Source organism: Myotis daubentonii, chromosome 13 (genome assembly GCF_963259705.1).
Source record: "Myotis daubentonii chromosome 13, mMyoDau2.1, whole genome shotgun sequence".
Lineage (NCBI taxonomy): Eukaryota > Metazoa > Chordata > Mammalia > Chiroptera > Vespertilionidae > Myotis > Myotis daubentonii.
The window spans coordinates 56,350,459-56,371,492 of record NC_081852.1 but is presented as its reverse complement, the minus strand read 5'-3'; the positions used below and the strand labels follow the sequence as shown (position 1 = coordinate 56,371,492).

The window sequence follows — 21,034 nt, the reverse complement described above, 5'->3', positions numbered from 1 at the left end:
ATAACAGGATATTTATTAATAAAATTCACTATATTAATAGATTAAAGTGGGAAAAGCTTATATGATCGCACCTAAAAGAGTATGGTGGAGGAGGAGGGAGGGAAGGAGGATGGGAGAGAGGGAGAGAAATCCTCACAACAGCCTTGTTAAGGTCATTATTAAAACCCCCTCTTTAAAGAGAGGAAACTGAGACAAAGAAAAGTCAAACATCTTGCCCAAGATCAAGATCAATTAAGTGGTGAAATTACAATTTAAATTCAATCAGCATAACTTTAACATTTATAATCTTCAGGATGGTGGTTCTTATATGACATATGCCTAGTAAATATTACCTATAATAATAAAAATTGTCATATGTAAAGCACAATAAAATATTCATAACAATAGCTCTAAGTCAATAAAAATGTTAAATGTGTTTACTATTCTTCATTGACTAAATGAATCCAACAGTACATTATAAAACAACTTCCATGAAAAACTCATTTTCCATTTAATATCATTTGTATTTTCATTCTCTACTTCCTCAACCGCCACTCTATGATACTGTTCATGACATCTTCTGATTGTCAAATTAATTTCGTATTTTGATTCACACTCATTTGCAAACAACTTTTTTTTTTTACTTTAATTTCCAAAATATTACTGTCTACTGGTTCTCCTCTTTGACTACTCTAATTCTTTTTCTATTCCTTTCCTTAAATTCTCTGCTTTCCTAGTTTCCAGCTTTGGTCTTTGTTCTCCTCTAGGCTCCCTCTGCATGTTTGCTCTGTATGATGTCACCAACTCCTCTGGATTCAGTCCCAAACCTAATACTCTAGCTCTGCTCTCTCTTATCAGCCTCACAACCAAATTTCCACCTGCCTTCTGGGCGTCTCCACCTGTTTATGCCATAGACATCTCCACCAAAAATATCTGAAGCCAAGCTCAATTTCATTAATGCCAAATAAATGAGGTAATATTATATAGTCATACCCTTTTTCAAAATGTTTGCCTGGTTTTCTAAGTCAGATATTTCAATCTTGACATTTTCTTTCATCAAAAGCTCTCTTTTCTTTGTTATTTCATATTCATTATTGAAGTCTGTAATTTCCTTAATAAATTTTTCCTCCTCCTCTATCACTTTTTTCTTAGTAGCCTCCTAAGAAGCAGAAACAAAGGATCAAATACAAGAAGTAATTGCAAAAATATTTTTATTTTGTGATTTAAAATGCAATCATTTGAAGTTATTAACAACAAAATGTAACATTATACTTCTCAGTATTGTCACAAAAATGCTTTACTTCTCTGGTGATATTCATAAAAAGCTAAAGCTATTATGTAATAACAGCCAACTATTTTCACATGAAAGATTTATTCGTAATGTTTTGGGAAAATTATTGATGTAGAAACTCTACCACTCATCATTATATATGTGTTTGTTTCTATATTAAAGTTATAATCATATATTCCATTTTGTCACTGCACTATAAATTTGGTAGTAAAATAATTAAATGACCAAACTTGAATATAAAAATCTATATGCAAAGAAATTACTGCCTTATAAAAAATAGAGAAACAAACAAGGAAATCAAAGGAAACCTTTTAAAATGTATACAATGAAAGCAAAATTATATATTCATTTTAAATTCAGTTCTAAATAGTTTACATTTTTATGAATTATCAACATGCAGTAGAAATAAAAATTTCCAAAAAACTTTGGACAATGCTAGAACCTAAACTTTTGATACAGCTAGAAGCCAAACATTACTACATTTTTCTATTTTTTTTTCCTAGGAAATGCCAACTGATTATGAGCTACATTTGAAAACTGGCCATGCCATTCATAAACCACCGGTCGTTGATTCTGTTGACTTTAGATATATATTTTTAATATTTTATAATGTATTTTCTTTGAAATGTCAATTAATTGCGAGTTATGTTCCTTAACTGCCCCTATCATTTAAAACTACTGTGTCTGTTGGCTCTGACTTATGATAAAAAGATAAACAAAATCCATCTTTTCACCCACATCCATAAATATGCCTACAGTGCAAACCTCTCTGCTTTTCAAAAGCCTTAAAACCAATGTTTAGAAGTCTGAGCAATCGAAATCAGTTTCACTGTTTCTTTCATGCTATTATAATTACAAATAATTTGCATACTGTATCCTTGCCAATAAATACTCTTTCAAACTACCAATTGTTTTTAAATAGCACTTAATACTTTCTGTATCTGACAGGACTATCTGACAACGTGCCTGTGGGTAATTTTCTAAAAGTACACCTAAGTGTATTCAAATAGACACAGTTAGTGAAATAGATTTCTCTAAGTGGCTGGAGACTTACAAAGGTTTGGAGAAGAATACTCCTTTGGTTTATAATTTCACTGCACTGTCTTTCTAAGGCATTTTCATGAGTTTTCAAAAGCTGTAAGAGGGAGGATTTTTCACAAAACTGCTGAACCTTAAAGTAAAATTTAAAAAAAAATCAGAAATCCAAATGAACCAAATATACATTTTAGGGTACCTTAGTTAATAGAACAGCTCTGTATAGTATAAAACATGTTCTGTACTATCTTCACATACAAATTATAATTCACATTAAACACCTTACTTAATATGCACTATCTTATAATATTTTATAAGTGCTTTATAGTTATGATATTTATAATCTCTTTCCCCAATAAAGCTATAGGCTTCTCAAGCGCAGATAATCTGTTTTCTTTTTCCTTTCCAATATCTAGCACATTTCTTCACTTAGGCACTAAAGGTTTTTGACTACACACATGGAGATCTGCTTCAAGACAGCCTTAAAAAGAGAACAAGTTTCTGTTCTCATCACTCATAAGAAAGATATAGATGAATAAATCATAGATATGACTAATAAAATAATGAAATAAAAGCTACAAACCATAAGCAAAAACTGAATCCCATGGCGATAGTTATATATTAAATAAAACATAAATCTGCTAAAATCCTCAAGTGGGTTTTGAGAACTTATTTTTTACTTTAGTACCTCAATTGATTCCAACTAGCAAGAGATACAGTAAACATTAATATTAGACATGTAACTGTTATTTTATTTGGGCCATAAAAAATAGCATCTCTTGAGACCATGTATGTTGAAATAAAAGCCAGAAGGCTGTGATATATAAAAGCTAAAAACGATGCTGGGCTGGAAATGCCCTTTCCACTATGTTCAGTACTGGCCCTCCCGCATAAGAAAGTATCACTCCTAGTTTGGGGCTATTCCTATCTCCACAGGAAAAAAAAATTAATTTAAATTACAGAAAGCAAGGTTTATGTTAGCTGTAAGTCAGGCTGTGAGAGACAGGCTGTGAAATCTCTGCCCTAGAAGATATTGAAGAGAAAAGAGCTTAGAAAGAGTCCAGTCCAGAGGCAATGGGCCTAAAAGACATTGAAATGATGTGGCTCAAAAGTCCTACAAATATTGGCATTTTAAAAAGTAGCCCAAATTAAACAGAAGATATGATCTCACACATATATTACCATAGCACATCTGCCCACACCTTCAGTGCCTGATGCTGTGCTCATCGACTCTGTCTTAAGAAAGACATCAATAGAGCAGTGGTTCCCAATGTGGGCCACAGGCCCACAGGGGGACAATTTTATTTTTAAGGGGCAATTTGATTTTTTTTTAGAATATATTTTATTGAATTTTTTACAGAGAGGATGGGAGAGGGCTAGAGAGTCAGAAACATCGATGAGAGAGAAACATCTATCGGCTGCCTCCCACACACCCCCTACTGGGGATGTGCCCACAACCAAGGTATATGCCCTTGACTGGAATCGAATCTGGGACCCTTCAGTCCGCAGGCTGACGCTCTATCCACTGAGCCAAACCGGTTAGGGCGCAATTTGATTTTTGATTTTTAAGAGGCAATTTGACTATTCAAGAATGAGGTATAACAGTGAATTTTTTGCACTTCTTATGGTCCTAGGGGCCTCGTATACAGTATATAAATAAATATTGTGACATATTTATGCATTTCAGTTCTCTATTATGTTTTGAAACTTTATTTGCTATTTTTTCATATCATTCATATTATTATTATTTGTAACAATTTTTTAGTGATTTCTTCCTCAGTACTTCGACTGTCCTTTCGTTCTTTTATTTTTCTCTTTCATGGATGCCATGTTCTTTGGAAGCTTGTGTAGACCAAGTTCATGGCCTTTGAGGCTTCCTCCACGTGAATAGGAGTTCACTTTTTGAATAATAAGAATTATATGTCACCGGGGGGGCATCAGGATTTTAGAGATGCTTAGGTGGGGCATGGCCTAAAAAAGGTTGGGAACCACTGCAATAGAAGATTAGAGAGGTGAATTTTACAAGACCAAAGGAAATCAGAGAGTACTTTTAAAACTGGGGGAAGTGAGAATGGGGCAGTTAGTATTTCACTGTCTGATAATACAGATTAGAAAACATCTGTTCAGATCTATTAAGTCATATAGAAATTGGTAACAATGGCAAACAAGAGTCTGATTTTGAATTCCATCACATTTATTGAGAATAAAAAATACTTCAAAGCTATGTAGTATATATCTTACCTAATAAGAGACAAACATGGTAATTGACCATGCCTTTGCTATGCCTCCCATTGGCTAATCAGCAAGATATGCAAATTAACTGCCAACCAAGATGGCAGCCGGCAGCCACGGAGCTGGAACGAGCAGGAGGCTTGCTTGCTCCAGTGATGCATGGGGGGGAGTGTCCCTCAGCCTGGCCTGTGCTCTAAGCTACACTCAGAGCAACAAAGTTTCAATTATAGAAGGTAAATAAACCCCAGATACATGCTTTCAGCAGGCCGTGGCTACGGAGCTGGGGTGCAGGAGGCTTTCCCTCCCACCCGCCCTAGCCTGCTCTGAGCTCCACTCAGGCAACAAAGTTTCAATTATAGAAGGTAAATAAACCCCAGATACCTGCTTTCAGCCGGCCATGGCCACTGAGCTGGAGCCTTGGGTTGCCCCTGGCGATGGAGGAAGCCAAGCCCTGGCCGGCTCTGAGCTCCACTCCAGGCTACAAAGTTTCAATTATAGGAGGTAAATAAATCCCAGAAAAATAAAAGGAAAAAAGGAGAGGCTGGGAGCTTCTGTCGCTGGGGAGGCTTGGCCAGCCTGAAAACAGCCCTCAGCTCTTCACCCAGACTGGCCAGGCACCCCAGTGGGGACCCCCCAACCCTAAAGGTGGTGTGGCCCGCCTGAAAACAGCCATCAGCCCCTCACCCAGGCTGGCGAGGCACCCCAGTGGCACCCCAGTGGGGACCCCCACCCTGAAGGGCAAACCAGCCGGCCCCCACCCATGCACCAGGCCTCTATCCTATATAGTAAAAGGGTAATATGCAAACTGACCCTAACAGCAGAAAGACTGGGAATGACTGGTCACTATGACACACACTGACCACCAGGGGGCAGACGCTCAATTCAGGAGCTGCCCCCTGGTGGTCAGTGCGCTCCCACAGGGGGAGCTCTGCTCAACCACAAGCCAGGCTGACAGCTGCCAGTACAGCGGTGGTGGTGGGAGCCTCTCCCGCCTCCTCAGCAGCGCTAAGGATGTCAGACTGCAGCTTAGGTCTGCTCTCCACTGGCAAATGGACATCCCCCGAGGGCTCCCAGGCTGCCAGAGGGATGTCTGATTGCCAGCTTAGGCCCAATCCCCCAGGAAGTGGGCCTAAACCAGCAGGTGGTCATCCCCCAAGGGGTCCCAGACTGCGAGAGGGCACAGGCCAGGCTGAGGGACACTCCCCCCCATGCACAAATTTTTGTGCACCTGGCCTCTAGTTATTATATAAATGCATATAAAATGAGTTCCAGAGAAGTCAAGTACCTTAACAAAGGTTACATAATTAGGGGCAAGCCCAGGACTAAAATAGGGGCCTTCTTACTTCCTTTCTTGTAAATCATGTTAACATGGAAATATTAGAACTATTTCAAAGTAATAAATACTTCTGGTACCAGAAAGAGACTTCAGTCCCTGATAATAGTGTAAATTGAAAGAATATAAGTTTAAGGAAAATAATTATCAAAGAGTAGGTCCATCCCAGTTTATTGAGAAGGTTGCTGGCATATGTATCGAAATCTCCAAGTTGCTATTATGGATGGTAACCAGGAATGCCTACAAAAATGCTTTGAGATCAAATAATGGGCTGGATAAATTTTGGTTTCATCCAATAAGGTATTTCATATATCAAGCCTGTTAGAATCCAAATTCTTGAATCCTGATTCTATTTCTGCTATTGATCTGTTGTAAATGACCTGTGTTGAAACACACAAGTTGACAAAATACTAGTTATCAAACTAAGAAATTTCACAATAAGACTTAAGTGAATTTATTATTCAAGTTCAGAAATCAAGTTCTGTTCCACCTATCACCAACTAAAATCTAAATCACCACTAAGCTGACATTTGCTTTCTAAAAAAGGAAAATGAAGATTAAAGAAAGCTATTCGCATTGAATTAGAATATTTTATCATAACCTGAAAAATAAAACCTATGTACTCAAAACTGAAAAGTAGAGTTGTTCAAAAGAATGATAAGAAGGATATATCTATAATACCCCTTTCTCTAAAATCCTATGTGAATTATCCATTTTGAGGTCTTTTCTGCTTTTTTTTTTATTATTAATCATTCTACTCATCTTCATCCCCTTTCTGTCTTTATCCTTTACTTCTACATTTTCCTCTTTTAATCAACCTAAAAAAAAATCCCAATCAATAAGTATAGAAAAATTACAGCAACATTCATTTTAGAACAGCATAACAGAGACAGAGGCATGGGTTTGGGAAAGCTCAAGTCAGGGCCATCAGAAAGAATAGATGCCTACATATGCTGACTACATGTTGAGGACAGCAATTCAGTTAGGGCTGCAGACCACATGGGGCCTAATATTATTAATAGAGAGTCTACATATTTTAATGGAATAAAGGGACAAAAACTTTTAGATCTGCTCAGTTCCTCTCTACCACGTATAAGTTAGTAACTCTTAAGGACTGAAATAGCTTTTCATGGCCACCTATTTGCAGAATGGGTTTCTCATCTTTCTTTTTTGTTTTTTTGCTTGTTTGTTTCTGTTATCACAACTCATTTCTTAAATTATTCTTGTGTTTGAAAACCAGATTTACAGATATGTAAAATTTAGGTAAATATTCCTGAACATATTGATAGGATCACAAGATGAGGTAGGTCATTTCACAGAATAAATTATCCTCAGAAAACTCTACCTCTCTTTTGTTGCAACAGTGATGGGTGGAGATCAGAATTGAGAAGATAGTAGAAGAGATGTAAAATCATGACTTAAATACTTTTGAAGTTACTGACTCTATTTCCTAAGTTATGCAGGGACCCCAGGGGGCTACAACCAGAAAAGAGAAAGGGTGGAAGCCCTCGCAGCAGTAACACAAATTCCTCTTTCTCATCGCTCTCTCTTCTGTGACTACAAATGAAGAAAAGTATTTGCATGCAGCTTTAAAGTTACATTCTCATATGAAATAGGCAAGCTTTGTCAGAAAATATTGCTGTTACGGAAAATTTTCATTTATAGCAGTGCCAACCCTGGATAATTCTGCTTCTCTCAGCAAAAAAGATATTTTTCCTTTCCCTATTTTATTCCTCTTGGGATATTTGATTTTCAACAGAGCTTACAGTTTTCCCACTGAGCTGACTTATCTGGTCAACTGGGTCAGTTTCAGCACAGCCATGACTTGTGACTCTTCGTCACTCTTGCTGCCTGGGTGCCTTTAGGTATTTTTTTACTATAAGAACTTGAAAATCTAAAGTGACTGAGGTTTTAAAATTAATGCGTGTGTCCAAGTAAGCAAAGCACAGAGCTACTCTTCGTTCTGGTTACTGTTGTTTAAAATAATCTCAGCCTTCAGAAACGGACATTGTGCTGATTGAAAGCTCTGCAACAGTATAGGAGGCAACTTTACATAAGAAAACAGAGAGAGCTCTGCGGATTTCATATTTGTAAAATCATAGCAATTGGGGAAAAATGTGTTTGTTATCACTAAGACAAAAGACATTTTAAACACTGGAGTACATCAATGAATATTTTATCAATAGCAGATATTAAGGTTTTTAAAAAAGTTAGATCTATTTTTTATAAATACATTTCTTCACCACAGATGCAGTGCCTAAGGAATAACTCACTATGATACAGTAACCCTCAAATATTAAGGAAAGTTCAATATTAGCACAGAGTAGTCCTCACTCCTTTCTCCGTGTCCAATCTTATCTCCACCGGTCTCCTCAGTCTCTCCTCTCCAGCCACACTGTTCTGTTATTCCTAGAACATACTAGGAATCCTGCCCCAAGGCCTCTGCATTGGTGCTCTCTGCCGGGAAATCCCTTTCCCAGCCTCTTGGTGGCTAGCTCCTTTACCTCAGTCAAGTCTTTGCTCATCTGTCACCTTTTCATTGAGGATTATCAGGATGCCTGGTAAGACCATTGCTACATAAGTTTGTCCTGGAAGTTCTTGTTAATGCAATATGGCAAGAAAAAAGAATAAGACATATAATTATCCAAAGAGCTGACACACAATTCTCTCTCTGGTTTGTTTGGGCAAATGTCATTATTATATACCTAATAAATTTAACAAAATCTACGGAGAAACTGTTAAAAATAACAAAATAAACAACAAAAACTAAGGACTGTATCTATTCTAGTTATCAATAAATTTTTAAAAAGCACGAAAAAGATCCCATTCACAACAGCAAAAACAAAATAAATAAAACACAAAAGCTTAACAAGAAATAGAGGTGAAGAGGAGCTCATGATAAAGAGAAAAATACCACTTTAGAGTAACAATCTGATCTATTTCCTACTGTGATGGTCACATATTTCCCATTCCTTCCTCTTCTCTATCTTCTGGCTATGAATAGTGAAGCAAATTAAGACAATAAAAATTCACTCCCATCTTTTGACATGTGGGTTTTCTGTCTCATGTAACTGTACATTGCCTATCATTTATAGGAGAAACGAACTATATTTAAAGCCATGTAACTAGTCTGAATCAAAGAAGCTGAGGTAGGCAGCCTTTCAACGTATCCTGAAATATTATTCAGACAAAACGATTCATAAGACCTCATAAGAACCGAGGGTTATGTGAGAAATTCTTTCCAGCAGCATGAAGATCACAGGCACAGCTGTAAGTGCCCAGTTTGCCCTTGACCTCTTTCATTCATCTTTTCTGAACCCGTCTGGATTCCAAAGTCCATTGCCAACCTTCCACCCTTGTCAAAATAACCCTCATTCTCCAAAAATGACTCTTCCCTTCTCCTCAAATAAAATTCCCATTCCCAGAGACCTGCTGATTAAGGAAAGAGTAATAAAGCAAAAAGTATTATTTTGTGTTTTTATTTATCTTTATTGTGGAAAGTATTATACATGTCCTCTTTCTTTCCCCATTTACCCCCTCCACTCCACACCTGCCTCTCCCAGGCCTTCACCACACTACTGTCACCATGGGCTATGCAATACACATATAAATGCCCCAGTTAATGTCTCCCTACCCTCTACTCCACCCCTGAATGATGCATCTTAAGCTGACTTTTATTAGGGAGATACTTTTAAATAAGGTGACTTCTATGTTATTTGACAACTCAGGAGGTAGTATCTAACCTTACCTATCATTACAGCTTCCTATTCTGTCACGAAATAAAACAATGGAATGCTTACTGTAGTGATTTTTCAAGTACTGCTTGTAACAGAAGAACAATAAAATGCCACCTATTCCTTAAAATATACAATTCCTCTTCATAATAAGAAAATGTGGCACATGAGCAAGAAAAAAGTCATACCTCAGTCAAGTACTAGTATACTGCAAGAATACTAGAAATTGGGTTGGAGACCTTAAATAACATTAAATGTAAGCAGGATATAAAGTTTTCTTTGATTAAATTTAAATAATAAACATCTCAATTTCAATAGTATAAATGATAGTAATTTGTGATTTTGCTCATTCCCTAATTAGGTAATAGAGTACTAATGGATATGATATTGCCTGCTGCTCTGAGAAGCCTCTTAACTTTTATCAATTAAAGAAGAGAAATGTGTACATTTTTAAGTAAAAGAAGGCATCTTGAGTTACTTGTTTATTTCAATATAATTTTACTTTAAAAATTCATAACATTTAAGAAATACATGTTTTTATTGATTTCAGAGAGAGGAAGGGAGAAGAGAGAGAGAAACATCAATGATGAGAGAGAATCACTGATCAGCTGCCTTATACACAATCAAGCCTGCAACCCAGGCATGTGCCCTGACCAGGTCGAACCGTGACCTCTTGTTTTATAGGTCGACACCCAAACACTGAGCCACACCAGCCATTAAGAGTTCATAATATTAAGAGTTCATAATATTTTATTATTGCTAAGGTGTCTACTGCAGTAAGTTAAAATTGGGAAAAGAAAAAACATAGACAAAATCACCTCTGACTTTCCTCCATTTCCTTCCTTTTCAGAATGTATGGTGCTATGTTAGGTTTGATATGTACTTATAAAGATTGACGATACACTATTTTAACTATACACCATTTTCAAAACATAACACATTCTTAAAGGTGCTTAAAAGAAACTACAAGTATTTTGAGATTCCTTAATTTTGATTTGCTCTGTTGTCAATGCTAGAAAACCTCTCCGAAACTCTAGGTATACTGGCAAGCATCAATGCAAATCCTGCTCTTGTCTTTCTGTTTGCATATTACCAATCCTAACCAGGCATACCGTGGCCGTCCAATTCACAATGTACTCATACCATATAATATCAGACTTTTGCAACCACATATTTTAAAGAATTCACTGAGCCCTGAAAGGCAAATGCTATCATTCAAGTTCTAATTACATGCTACCTGGGTTTTACAGAACAAAAGAAAAGTGAATATTGTACTTCCTAAATACATTTTTTGACCACGAGCAACTTCTAAAATAAATGCTTAAAATATTTATGAATGTATTACTGTACAACTAACTCAAGCACTGGCCTATTCAAATTATGTTCTAGTTTCTCTTTATGCTGCTTCTACTTGATAAATTGATCAATAAATGCCAAGTCAAATATGTAAGTAAATATATTTTCATTATTATTGGCAGACATATAATTAATTCTGCGAATAAAAGAAACAAGAAATCAATTTATGATTACTTCTACAGTTCTTCCCATTAGTCACTTACACTGTAATTGTGCTTCCACTTTTAAAACCTTCATACACACATATACACACACACATACCATTTTGACTATACTATAAATTAAATTATTTAAATTACAAATTACTATTATATGAACTGTGACCCTCATATGTTAATTTTATTAGTAGGCTACAATTGTATTAGTACCCACATATATGAGCTCATTAAAAAGCAATGCACATTTATGAGACTATATTAATTAGTAATTTCAGCAAATGTTTCTAACAATGTTAGGGATTTGCTTTCTTATCTCAAGTATAAATATTTGAGTCATAATTTTTTATGTACTTGTATATATCAATAAGCTACATTTCTATTTTCCAGCAAAACAGCCTGCTAACAAAGAGTAAACCTAATTTTTTTCAAAGAAATATTCAGAGTAAATTTTTTTCTTTAACATTTGATTTGTTACCTGTCAGGTCAATATCTTCATGGATCCCGGAAAAATACATTCTGTATAAAAACTTACACAAGTGACCTTTTAAAAATAATGCCCGAAACTAGATGTAAAAGCTGCAGATACAATATTATATATGAACAAAGAAATTCAAGATGAGTTTCAGAAATCTGTTTTAATAAAATATGCTGTTGTACTTCTATTATGGTAGCTTGTGTTTAAGTTATATGCCACGGACAAGTCATTTAACCTCTCGGTTTCCTCCCCTAGAAAGAGGGATTAAGGATGGGACCCCATCACATGATTCTGCCAGGATTAATGGAGTAAATGCAGGTATAGCCTATGGAACAATGCCAGCATACAGGAAGTGCTCAATAAGTGTTAGCTATGCATTACCTAGTTGTATACGTTTTGCCTATCACTTCTAATAGCTTCTAGTCACCAATCCTGAAAGTATCTTCATTCTTTTTAAAGAGAAAGAAAGCTACATCATGACATTGTTAACGCTTTGCCCATTCTCTTCGCTTTTAGCACTGCTCTTAGCAGCTAGTTTATCCACTACTCACAGGCATATAGGGACCTAAAGTTTCACTAAATAACAGTTCCAAATTCTATTTTAAAAGACAGCACCACTCTCCCTATTATCTCATCACTAGGGGCCCAGTGCACGAAATTCGTGCACTGGGTGTGTGGGGGGCGGGGAGTGTCCCTCAGCCCAGCCTGCCCCCTCTCACATACTGGAAGCCAGGCCTGGGCTGGGGGCAGAACCAGTGATGGGGGGAAATGATGGTCCCCTGCTGGGCGGGAGAGCGGGTTGGGGGCGAGTCGCCCTGCCGGCCCGTGTGATCGGGTCCCGGGCGACCACTGGCACTCATGCCCCCTACCCGCTCTCTGATGGCGCTGTACCATCCTGCCTGCAATATGCAAATTAGCCGCCATCTTTTTTGGCGGTTAACTGCCATCTTAGTTGGCAGTTAATTTGCATATCTCACTGATTAGCCAATGAAAAAGGTATCGGTCGTACGCCAATTACCATTTTTCTCTTTTATTAGTATAGGATTGGTACTTACTAATTCACTTAAAACGCTAATGTTTTATGTGCTAGGCATGGGATATAGGCAGTGGAAATAAAGAATGGGTAAGAAAAAAATTCCAGATTTAGTGCTTACAAAAGAGTGAAGTGGATGCAAACACTGGTACCTGTGGTTTAACTGTAAGGCGGAAGGCGGCGCACTGAATGTTACCAAACATCTCTTCCACGAGGCCAGAGGGAGGGCACTGGATGTTACCAAACATCTCTTCCACGAGGCCCGAGGGAGGGCACTGAATGTTACCAAACATCTCTTCCACGAGGCCCGAGGGAGGGCTTCAGGGTGCTGTTCCAGCAGATTGGAAGAGCAGAAGCTCTTGGGTAGAGAGAGGATCCATGTCACTTTGTTCAAAAAAAAAAGAACTGGAAATTCCTCACAGCGCTAAGTTAAAATAGACACATTTTAAGAAAACAGACTTCCTCAAACAGATCTCCCGCCCCCCACTGCTTGCTTAGTGTATCTTCAGGAGCTGAAGAAATAGTTTTGCATGACTGCCTGCCCCTGCCCCTAGCAAGGCCTTCGCTGTGATACCCTGAGTGATGCTCTTCGCTCCCATCCTCCCAGAGCTCAGAGAGCTTCTGAAAATCCCTTTTCTCACACAGGCTCCCAATCAGAAGCCGGCGATGGTTTCCCCCTCCCAGGCCTCAGCCCTCTGCTTTGGGAGTCCTCTCTCCCTTCTGCCCAAATGCTCCCTAGCCCCTCGTGTCTCTCCTACTGCTTTGCCTCCCCAAAATCCTACTCACCCCGCTTCAAAATCCCATCAGATTCCCTCGCTTCTAGTTAACATAACAACTTTACAAATGCTGCAGAAAGGGGAGAAATGCTAGTGGGAAACACATGCTTTGGGGTGAAAAGTTACGTCCAAAACGTGGGAGAGAATTGAAAAAAAAAAACAAAAGACAGAGACTCCTTTGAAAGTTACATTCAGCTGTTGCATCAACACAGTCCGCTTCTTCCATTATTGATGATTCAAAGCGCATGTGCCGCACCGACTGCTCACGGAATCATTCATTTCCAATGACACTCTGCTCGCGTCAAGCTGTAACCATCCCCAACATGGACAGTGACCTCTTTACCGCTCACCCTGGTTTCTTTAGGGCAAATTCATGGGAGACTGGACCGTGTCACTGGATTCAGGACTTTAAACATCTCCGGGCAACGGGGCACTAGCTCACCGGCCTGCCAGCCTGCCTCCTCCTGGGAGGGCAATGAGTTCGGTAGGAAAACCGCCTTCACAAAGTCAAGTGAAAACACCTCTTCCAGTGAGAAAGGAGCCCGCGCTCCATGGCCAATACCTTAGATTCCAACTTGATTTTCTCCTCGTTCAGCTCCTCGGTCGCTGTCCTCATGTGGTCCCGGCATCTGCTCACTTCCGCCCGGACTGTCAGACAGAGCGAAGGGCTCAGCACCGCGGCCTCCCCGGGCCCGTGGCTGGAGCCGGGGCTCGGGCACCGCTCAGCGGCCCTTCCCTCCCCTCCGCGGGCAGACCCTCCGACTGCTCTGACCCCCGCCCGGGGGACCGCCTGCCGCCCCGGGCCCCACGCGACCCTCCCGGTGCCCCGCGGACCTTCCCGCATGCGGCGGCGGCTCTCCTGGGCCAGGTGCTCGGAGGAGAGGATGTGCTGGAACAAGGACTCCAGGCTCATCGCGGCGCGGCTCCGGGATCCTGGTGTCGCCCTTAAATATTTTCTAACCGCGTCCGAGGATCCTGGAAAGCGCAACCGAGAAGGGTTATTGTAGGGCTGCGTCCAGCTGAGCCTCGGCTGCGGGCCCCCCGCCCGCACCAAGGACCAGGCCCACGCAGGACGGGGCTGGACGGGGTCCCAGGGCCCCAGGGTCCCAGCGCCAGGCCTGGTGCCCCCGGTTCCCACCAACAAGCCCGGTTTCCTCTCCTTCCGCCCTCGCCCCCTGCGACAAGGGCCTCAAACTCCCGCTTCCCGGCTTCCGGCTGCGGGGCTCCGGGGCCCAGGCCCTGCTTGCCCGCCATCCCATGGCGCGGCAGCCCTTCCTGTCCTCAGCCTACACCTCTCAGCCCCGGCTTTTCGTGTTTGTTTGTTCTGTATTTTAATGTTTTTATTGATTTCCGAGAGGAAGGGAGAGGGAACGAGAGAAACATCAATGATGAGAGAGAACCATGGATAGGCTGCCTCCCGCAGGCCCCACACTGGATCGAGCCCGCAACCTGGGCCTGGGCCCCGATGGGGAATCCAACCGTGACCTCCTGGTTCATAGGTCGAAGCTCACCCACTGAGCCCGGCCGCTGGGTCAGCCCCTCTGTTTGAAAGAGAAGGTCCTCCAAGTGCTCGGACTGGCTAAGAATCCCGCAGCTGGAGACGTTGAAGGTCGTGACCCCACGCGGGAGGGGAAACTACGGCGGCTCCTCGGGGCCAATCCGCGTTCGGTTATTTTGCGGCGGCCACGTGGCCCCGGAGGCTCGGGCCTGACTTGGAACCGGCGTGATCTGTCTCCAGCGCACAAACGCCCGGTATCGTGTAAAGTGCACGGTGCCCGCGGTGCTAGATATAAACGTTTGCAAAGTCTTATCCTTTATGGCAGAGACTGCTGTACACGAGCGAGGTCTGACGTTCCGCCCTAATCATCCCCCGGTAATCAGGGCCTGTCTCTGTGGCCTGCTTTGAAATTAATCATTGCCTTTTGTAATCAAGTCGCGGTGATATGAACACGGAAATATCTGTGCCGTCTGTGTCGCAGACCAAAGCGGTTGCTAATCAAAGCTTAAACGTGAAAGGCACCTTTGGGACGTCTGCATGGGATTTTTGTTTAATTAAAAATAATAATAATTTTCATTTTGGTGGGTCGAAATATTACGATGACAAGAGGCATTTGACTTTATTCCTGGTGGCTAAACTTGAAAAAGTAATTTCTAGTTAGGATGTATTTAGAATGAAGTAAGGGAAGGTAAATGTGATTTCTGGCACATCATCTGTATAATAGACTTACTATTTCATTAATGCTGCAGTCTAAGCCGTTGTAAATTTTAACCCTGTTCCAAATTTCCACCTTAATTTCCATCAAGCCATGTGTGCAAAAAAACTTAATTTTAAACTCTGATATGAGAGGATACATACTGCAAAGTGTAATAAAGTAGAAAAGAATTGCCCACCAAAATCATTCAGAAGGAAATATTGATAACATTTTGGTTGTTACCTTCTAGGTAATCTTCCTCGCCTTGCATTTTTCCTTTACAAACTTGAAAAAAAAATTGTGAATAAGTAATTGTGAATAAGAATTATCTTTTATTGAGTAAATTTGCCAGGCATTATTCTGGACATTATCTATGTCTGGTGATGACTTTTACTATTACCTTCCAGGTATAGTTTAGGAAACAGGCACAGCACAAAGTATCTTGCCGAATTTGCATATCTAGTACACTAGAGGCCCGGTGCAAGAAATTCTTGCGGGGGGGGGGGGGGGGGGGAGAAGGGCTTCCTCAGCCTGCTATGCACCCTCTCCAATCCGGGACCCCTCGGGGGATGTTCGACTGTCGATTTAGGCCCCATCCCGCTGCAGAGATGGGGCCTAAACCGGCAGTCGGACATCCCTCTCACAATCCAGGACCACTGACTCCTAACCGCTTGCCTGCCTACTGGCTTGATCACCACCTAAATGCTCCCCTACTGGCCTTATGGCCCCCAACTGCCCTCCCCTGCCAGCCTCATGGCCCCCAACTGCCTCTGCCTTGGCCCCCACCACTGTGGCATTGTCTGGAAGAAAGTCAGACGGTTGGAAGATGTCCCGTCTCCCGGTCCAATTAGCATATTACCCTTTTATTAGTATAGATGGCAGAGCGATCTCTGAACCCAAGAAATCTGAGATCAGAGGCCATGGATTTAATTTGGATTCTGCTCTTTTTCCCTCTTATTACAAGCATTTTAGCATTTCATTGAAAACTCTTCATAAATACATTTTTTACAACTTCCAAATCCTCCATCACATAGATGACCCTATAAAATTAAGATGTACTGAAGTAAATTTGGCTCTTACCTGTCCCAGGATGGAACACAAAGCTGAAATTGTAGTTTGAACCATTTTCTTTGAGCACTCACTTAGAGGCTTATGAACTATGCCATGGCGGCCATGAAAGGATAGGGCTTCCGGAAGATAAATTATATTACTAATTCATGTCACTCCTTTCGGAATTATTTCCCGTGGACTTACACAGGGAGCGTCCTCAGAAGGGGGCTGGTTTTCAAAAGCATGCTGCTCTTTAGCATTCTAATTTTATTAGTTACACTCAAACTCACATTTATTATTTAGCATGCTCTTTCTGTACTGAAACTTGGCAGAGTGAAATTTGGGCAGCCTTTAGGGAGCCCAGTGGCCTCACTCACCAGCAGTACAGAACAGAGAGCTGCTGGAAATTCTGCAAAGGGAGCAGGAGAGAAATGGCTTCTTTATGTTCTGCAGTCTTCTTCCAATTCCAGAATATTTTGGTGCTTTTAAATTCCAAGTTTGAGTCTTTTTAGAGAAACCCCAACTATAGACATTAGCAGGGTGCTTTATTTTATTTCTTAAAGCAAACCTAATTATGCAAGCCCACCATTCAAATTTTTAAAATGTGTCATAATAATGAGTAAAAGTAATATATTAAGATATTAAGATATTTTTCCTTGTAGATATACATTGAAGCAAGAGTAGCAATACTCTAACGACATGGTAAAACTAGGGCATACTGTTTTCTGAAATGTATAGTATGCGTCTAAAAAAAGGAAATGATTCATTCAACCGCTGTTTAATGAGTCTCTGCTATTTATTCAACATTCATTCAACAAATATTATTGAGCATCTCCTATATGCCATATTAGAGAAACAGCAACAGGATTTAATAAAAACAGAAGTACATAAAAAGTATTTTTCTTCCCCCGGATATTTCTAACCTCATTGGAGAATTATTATATTTTTCAGCATTTTGGCAGCAATATAAACAACTGCTTTCAGATGTTTCAACAGATGTTCTTTAGAAAGAAAGCCAATTATTTGCATTATGATACCCACACATGATTCTCAGATCTAAACTCTCCATCTGTACATGTTTCATTAAATTTCATACCTATGGAGTATAACAGTTAAGATCACTCATTGTCTCTCACCCTGAGACTTTTGTTCAGAATAACAGTAGCACCTGGGTTATTGAGCCATCGATAATTGCTTTGCTAGAAGGCCTTATATAAAGCTATATTGCTCTTGCGGTTTAGAATGCATTGCCTCTCCTTTCTTAGATTGATGACTTCCCTAAATTCTAAACCAGGCTTGCAAATACCCACTAGCCCAGGGCACATATATTGCAATGAAAAGAAGCAAAGTAATTCATTTGTCTTGTGTTTTTCTTACGGCATCTGCCAAAGAGAAGAAAACACGTGGGTTCAACCAAGTTTAGCAACCATTTGTTGAGCAGCTACTAAGTGTAATATCTTTGGTAGGTTCTGTGGGGGGATACAACATTGAAAGGTACAGGCCCCGCCCTTTTGGAGGTCATAACCTATCAAGAGGGACAGAGCATACACAAATAACTCCAGGCAGGATGTGCGTAAGAGTCTCACAGGGCTGGGTCCTGCGGGCCTTCTGAGGGAGGATATGCCTCTTGCCTCTTCTAGCTCTGGTCATTGCTGGTATCTTCCGTGTTGTTTGGCCTGTAGATGCATCGACTCCAATCTCTGCCTCCCTTGTCCCTTGGAGTTCTCCCTGTGTAGCTGCCTCTTTGTCTCTTTTCCTCTCCTTATAAGGACACCCATTCTATTGGACAAAGGGCCCATCCTACTCCAGTATGAACTTAACTAACTACGTCTGTAACTAACTACATCTGTTTCAAATCAGGCCACATTCTGAGATCCTGGGGATTAGGACTTCTACATATCTTTTTTGGGGGGGACACCATTCAATCCATATAAGAGATTTTAAAAGTTAATTTGTGAGAAATAGTTATGATTTTAAAAAATTTAATGACTGATTTGTTTCTATTATAATCTACATTTTTAGTCATTTAGTGGACCTCAGAAAACATCTTGAGAATATTTTTATTTTACAGATGTTAACACTGAGGCGGTGGAGGTTGATGGATTTCCCCAATATTGCACAGGCCATTAAAGCCAGAGCTAGTCTAGAAACACCCTCCTAATTCCTTCTGCTCCGATGAAAGATCTTGTGTGTTTACCAGTGGCTTTCAACGACTTCAGTTAAAACAACTCCTCTTCCATCTCTTTGCTATACTGAAGTCTCTAGTAAGATTTTGAAGAAAGGGGCAATTCAGCTACCACTGCAGGCTCCTTCCCCATTAAGAAGATTAGATAGGAGGAGAAACTAAGATGGCGGCATAGATAAACACCGGGAAATTGTTGCCTCACACAACAATTGAAGAATACCACAAGGGTCAGAGCAAACATCGTCCAGAACAACAGGAAGGCTGGCTGAGTGTAATTTCTACAACTAGAAGAAAAGAAGGGCACGCTGAGAGCCAGGGGAGCTGCGGAGGTGAAGTGCAGAGGTACGGCGGCGGCTCGCGCGTGGAAAGGGGGTGGCGCCTGAGGACGCGGCTGTCTTTTTGAATCACAAGCTCCCGACTGCCCTGAACTCCGGTTCCAGCGGGTCTCTGGGGACCCAGGGCTCATACAGGGAGAGGCTGGTCTGTCAGGCGGCAGCGGGCGAACTTGAGGGCGGCTTTCCCTCAGAGGTGCTTGCAGCCGTTACCGGGACACTGAGACGCGCGGCTCCGGGCACGGAGAATCACCATAGCTGCTTTCACCGCCCTTTGACTCCCTGAGACCCCGCCCCACCCAGGCTGCGGCAGAGGCTTTTGCATGTGAATGTACCTAACTACAGCCCAGCCAGGCAGACCCGGAACTTCCAAGAGAAGGCCCAAGGCCCCGCAGCGGCTTGCATTGCTTCACAGCTGAGCCTCTTTGTGGCTCCTGCTGTGTGGCCTCAGGCAGGGGCTGAATTAGCACCTCCTTAGATCCAGGAGCCACTGCACCCAGTGGTCAGAGGGGGACCATTCTCCCGCTTCAGACACAGCTGATTCCCACAGCCAATTGGCCTGGAGGTCAATTCCTCCCAGTGATCCTACAACAACCAAGGCACCAAGAGTGCACCAAGAGTGTCCACCCCAGGTAACTGGGGAGGCTGAGCCACTGGGCCCTACAGGACACCTGGCGCGCAGGGCCACTCTATCAACACAGGGAAGCAGCCAAAATGCGGAGACAAAGAAAAAGGTCACAAATGGCAGAAACGGAGGAAAGCAAACGACTGGATGTAGAGTTCAAGGCCACGTTTATAAGGTTTTTGAAGAATTTTATGGAAACCGCCAATAAATTTAATGAGTCCCTCAATAAGTATAGTGAGACCATGGAGGACATGAAAAAGGACCAACTAGAAATTAAGCATACACTGACTGAAATAAAGAATAATTTACAGAGATCCAACAGCAGACAAGAGGATCCCAAGAATCAAGTCAAAGATTTGAAATACAAAGAAACAAAAAATACCCAACTGAAAAAGAAAAAAGAAAAGAGATTCAAAAAATATGAAGATAGTGTAAGGAGCCTCTGGGACAACTTCAAGCGTACCAACATCAGAATTATAGGGGTCCCAGAAGGAGAGAGAGGGCAAGATATTGAAAACCTTTTTGAAGAAATAATGACAGAAAACTTCCCCTACCTGGTGAAAGAAATGGACTTACAAGTCCAGGAAGCGCAGAGAACCCCAAACAAAAGGAATCCAAAGAGGACCACACCAAGACACATCATAATTAAAATGCCAAGAGCAAAAGATAAAGAGAGAATCTTAAAAGCAGCAAGAGAAAGACAGTCAGTTACCTACAAGGGAGTACCCATTCGACTGTCAGCTGATTTCTCAACAGAAACCATGCAGGCCAGAAGAGAGTGGCAAGAAATATTCAAAGAGATGAATAGCAAGAACCTGCAACCAAGATTACTTTATCCAGCAAAGCTATCATTCAGAATGGAAGGTCAGATAAAGAGCTTCATGGATAAGAAAAAGCTAAAGGAGTTCATCACCACCAAACCAGCATTATATGAAATGCTGAAAGGTATTCTTTAAGAAGAGGAAGAAGAAAAAGGAACTCTTACCATTTGCCACAGCATGGATGGAACTGGAGAGCGGATAAATACCACAGGATCTCACTCATTTGTGGAATATAATGAACAACATAAACTGATGAACAAGGACTGATCCAGAGACAGAGAGGCATTGATTGGACTGTCGGGACTTGGAGGGAAGGTAGGGGAGGGTGGGGGCAAGGGGGAAAGATCAACCAAAGGACTTATATGCAAGCATATAGGCCTAACCAATGGACACGGACAACGGGGGGGTGAGGGGATGAGCGGGGGGC

At 41.1% G+C, this 21,034-nt stretch overlaps 1 protein-coding gene across 1 annotated transcript in view; it reads right to left on the bottom strand.

Annotated features, from left to right (window-relative positions):
- CCDC172 (coiled-coil domain containing 172) overlaps nt 1–14,315 on the bottom strand; it is a 30,034-nt gene extending 15,719 nt beyond the window's left edge. The window contains exons 1-4 of the mRNA XM_059661986.1: nt 14,237–14,315; nt 13,965–14,050; nt 2,325–2,441; nt 973–1,138 (exon numbers count right to left, since the gene is read on the bottom strand). Coding sequence (XP_059517969.1) covers nt 973–1,138; nt 2,325–2,441; nt 13,965–14,050; nt 14,237–14,315 — 448 coding nt within the window. The remainder of the gene's footprint in view (nt 1–972; nt 1,139–2,324; nt 2,442–13,964; nt 14,051–14,236) is intronic.
- Between the last annotated feature and the right edge of the window lie 6,719 nt (nt 14,316–21,034).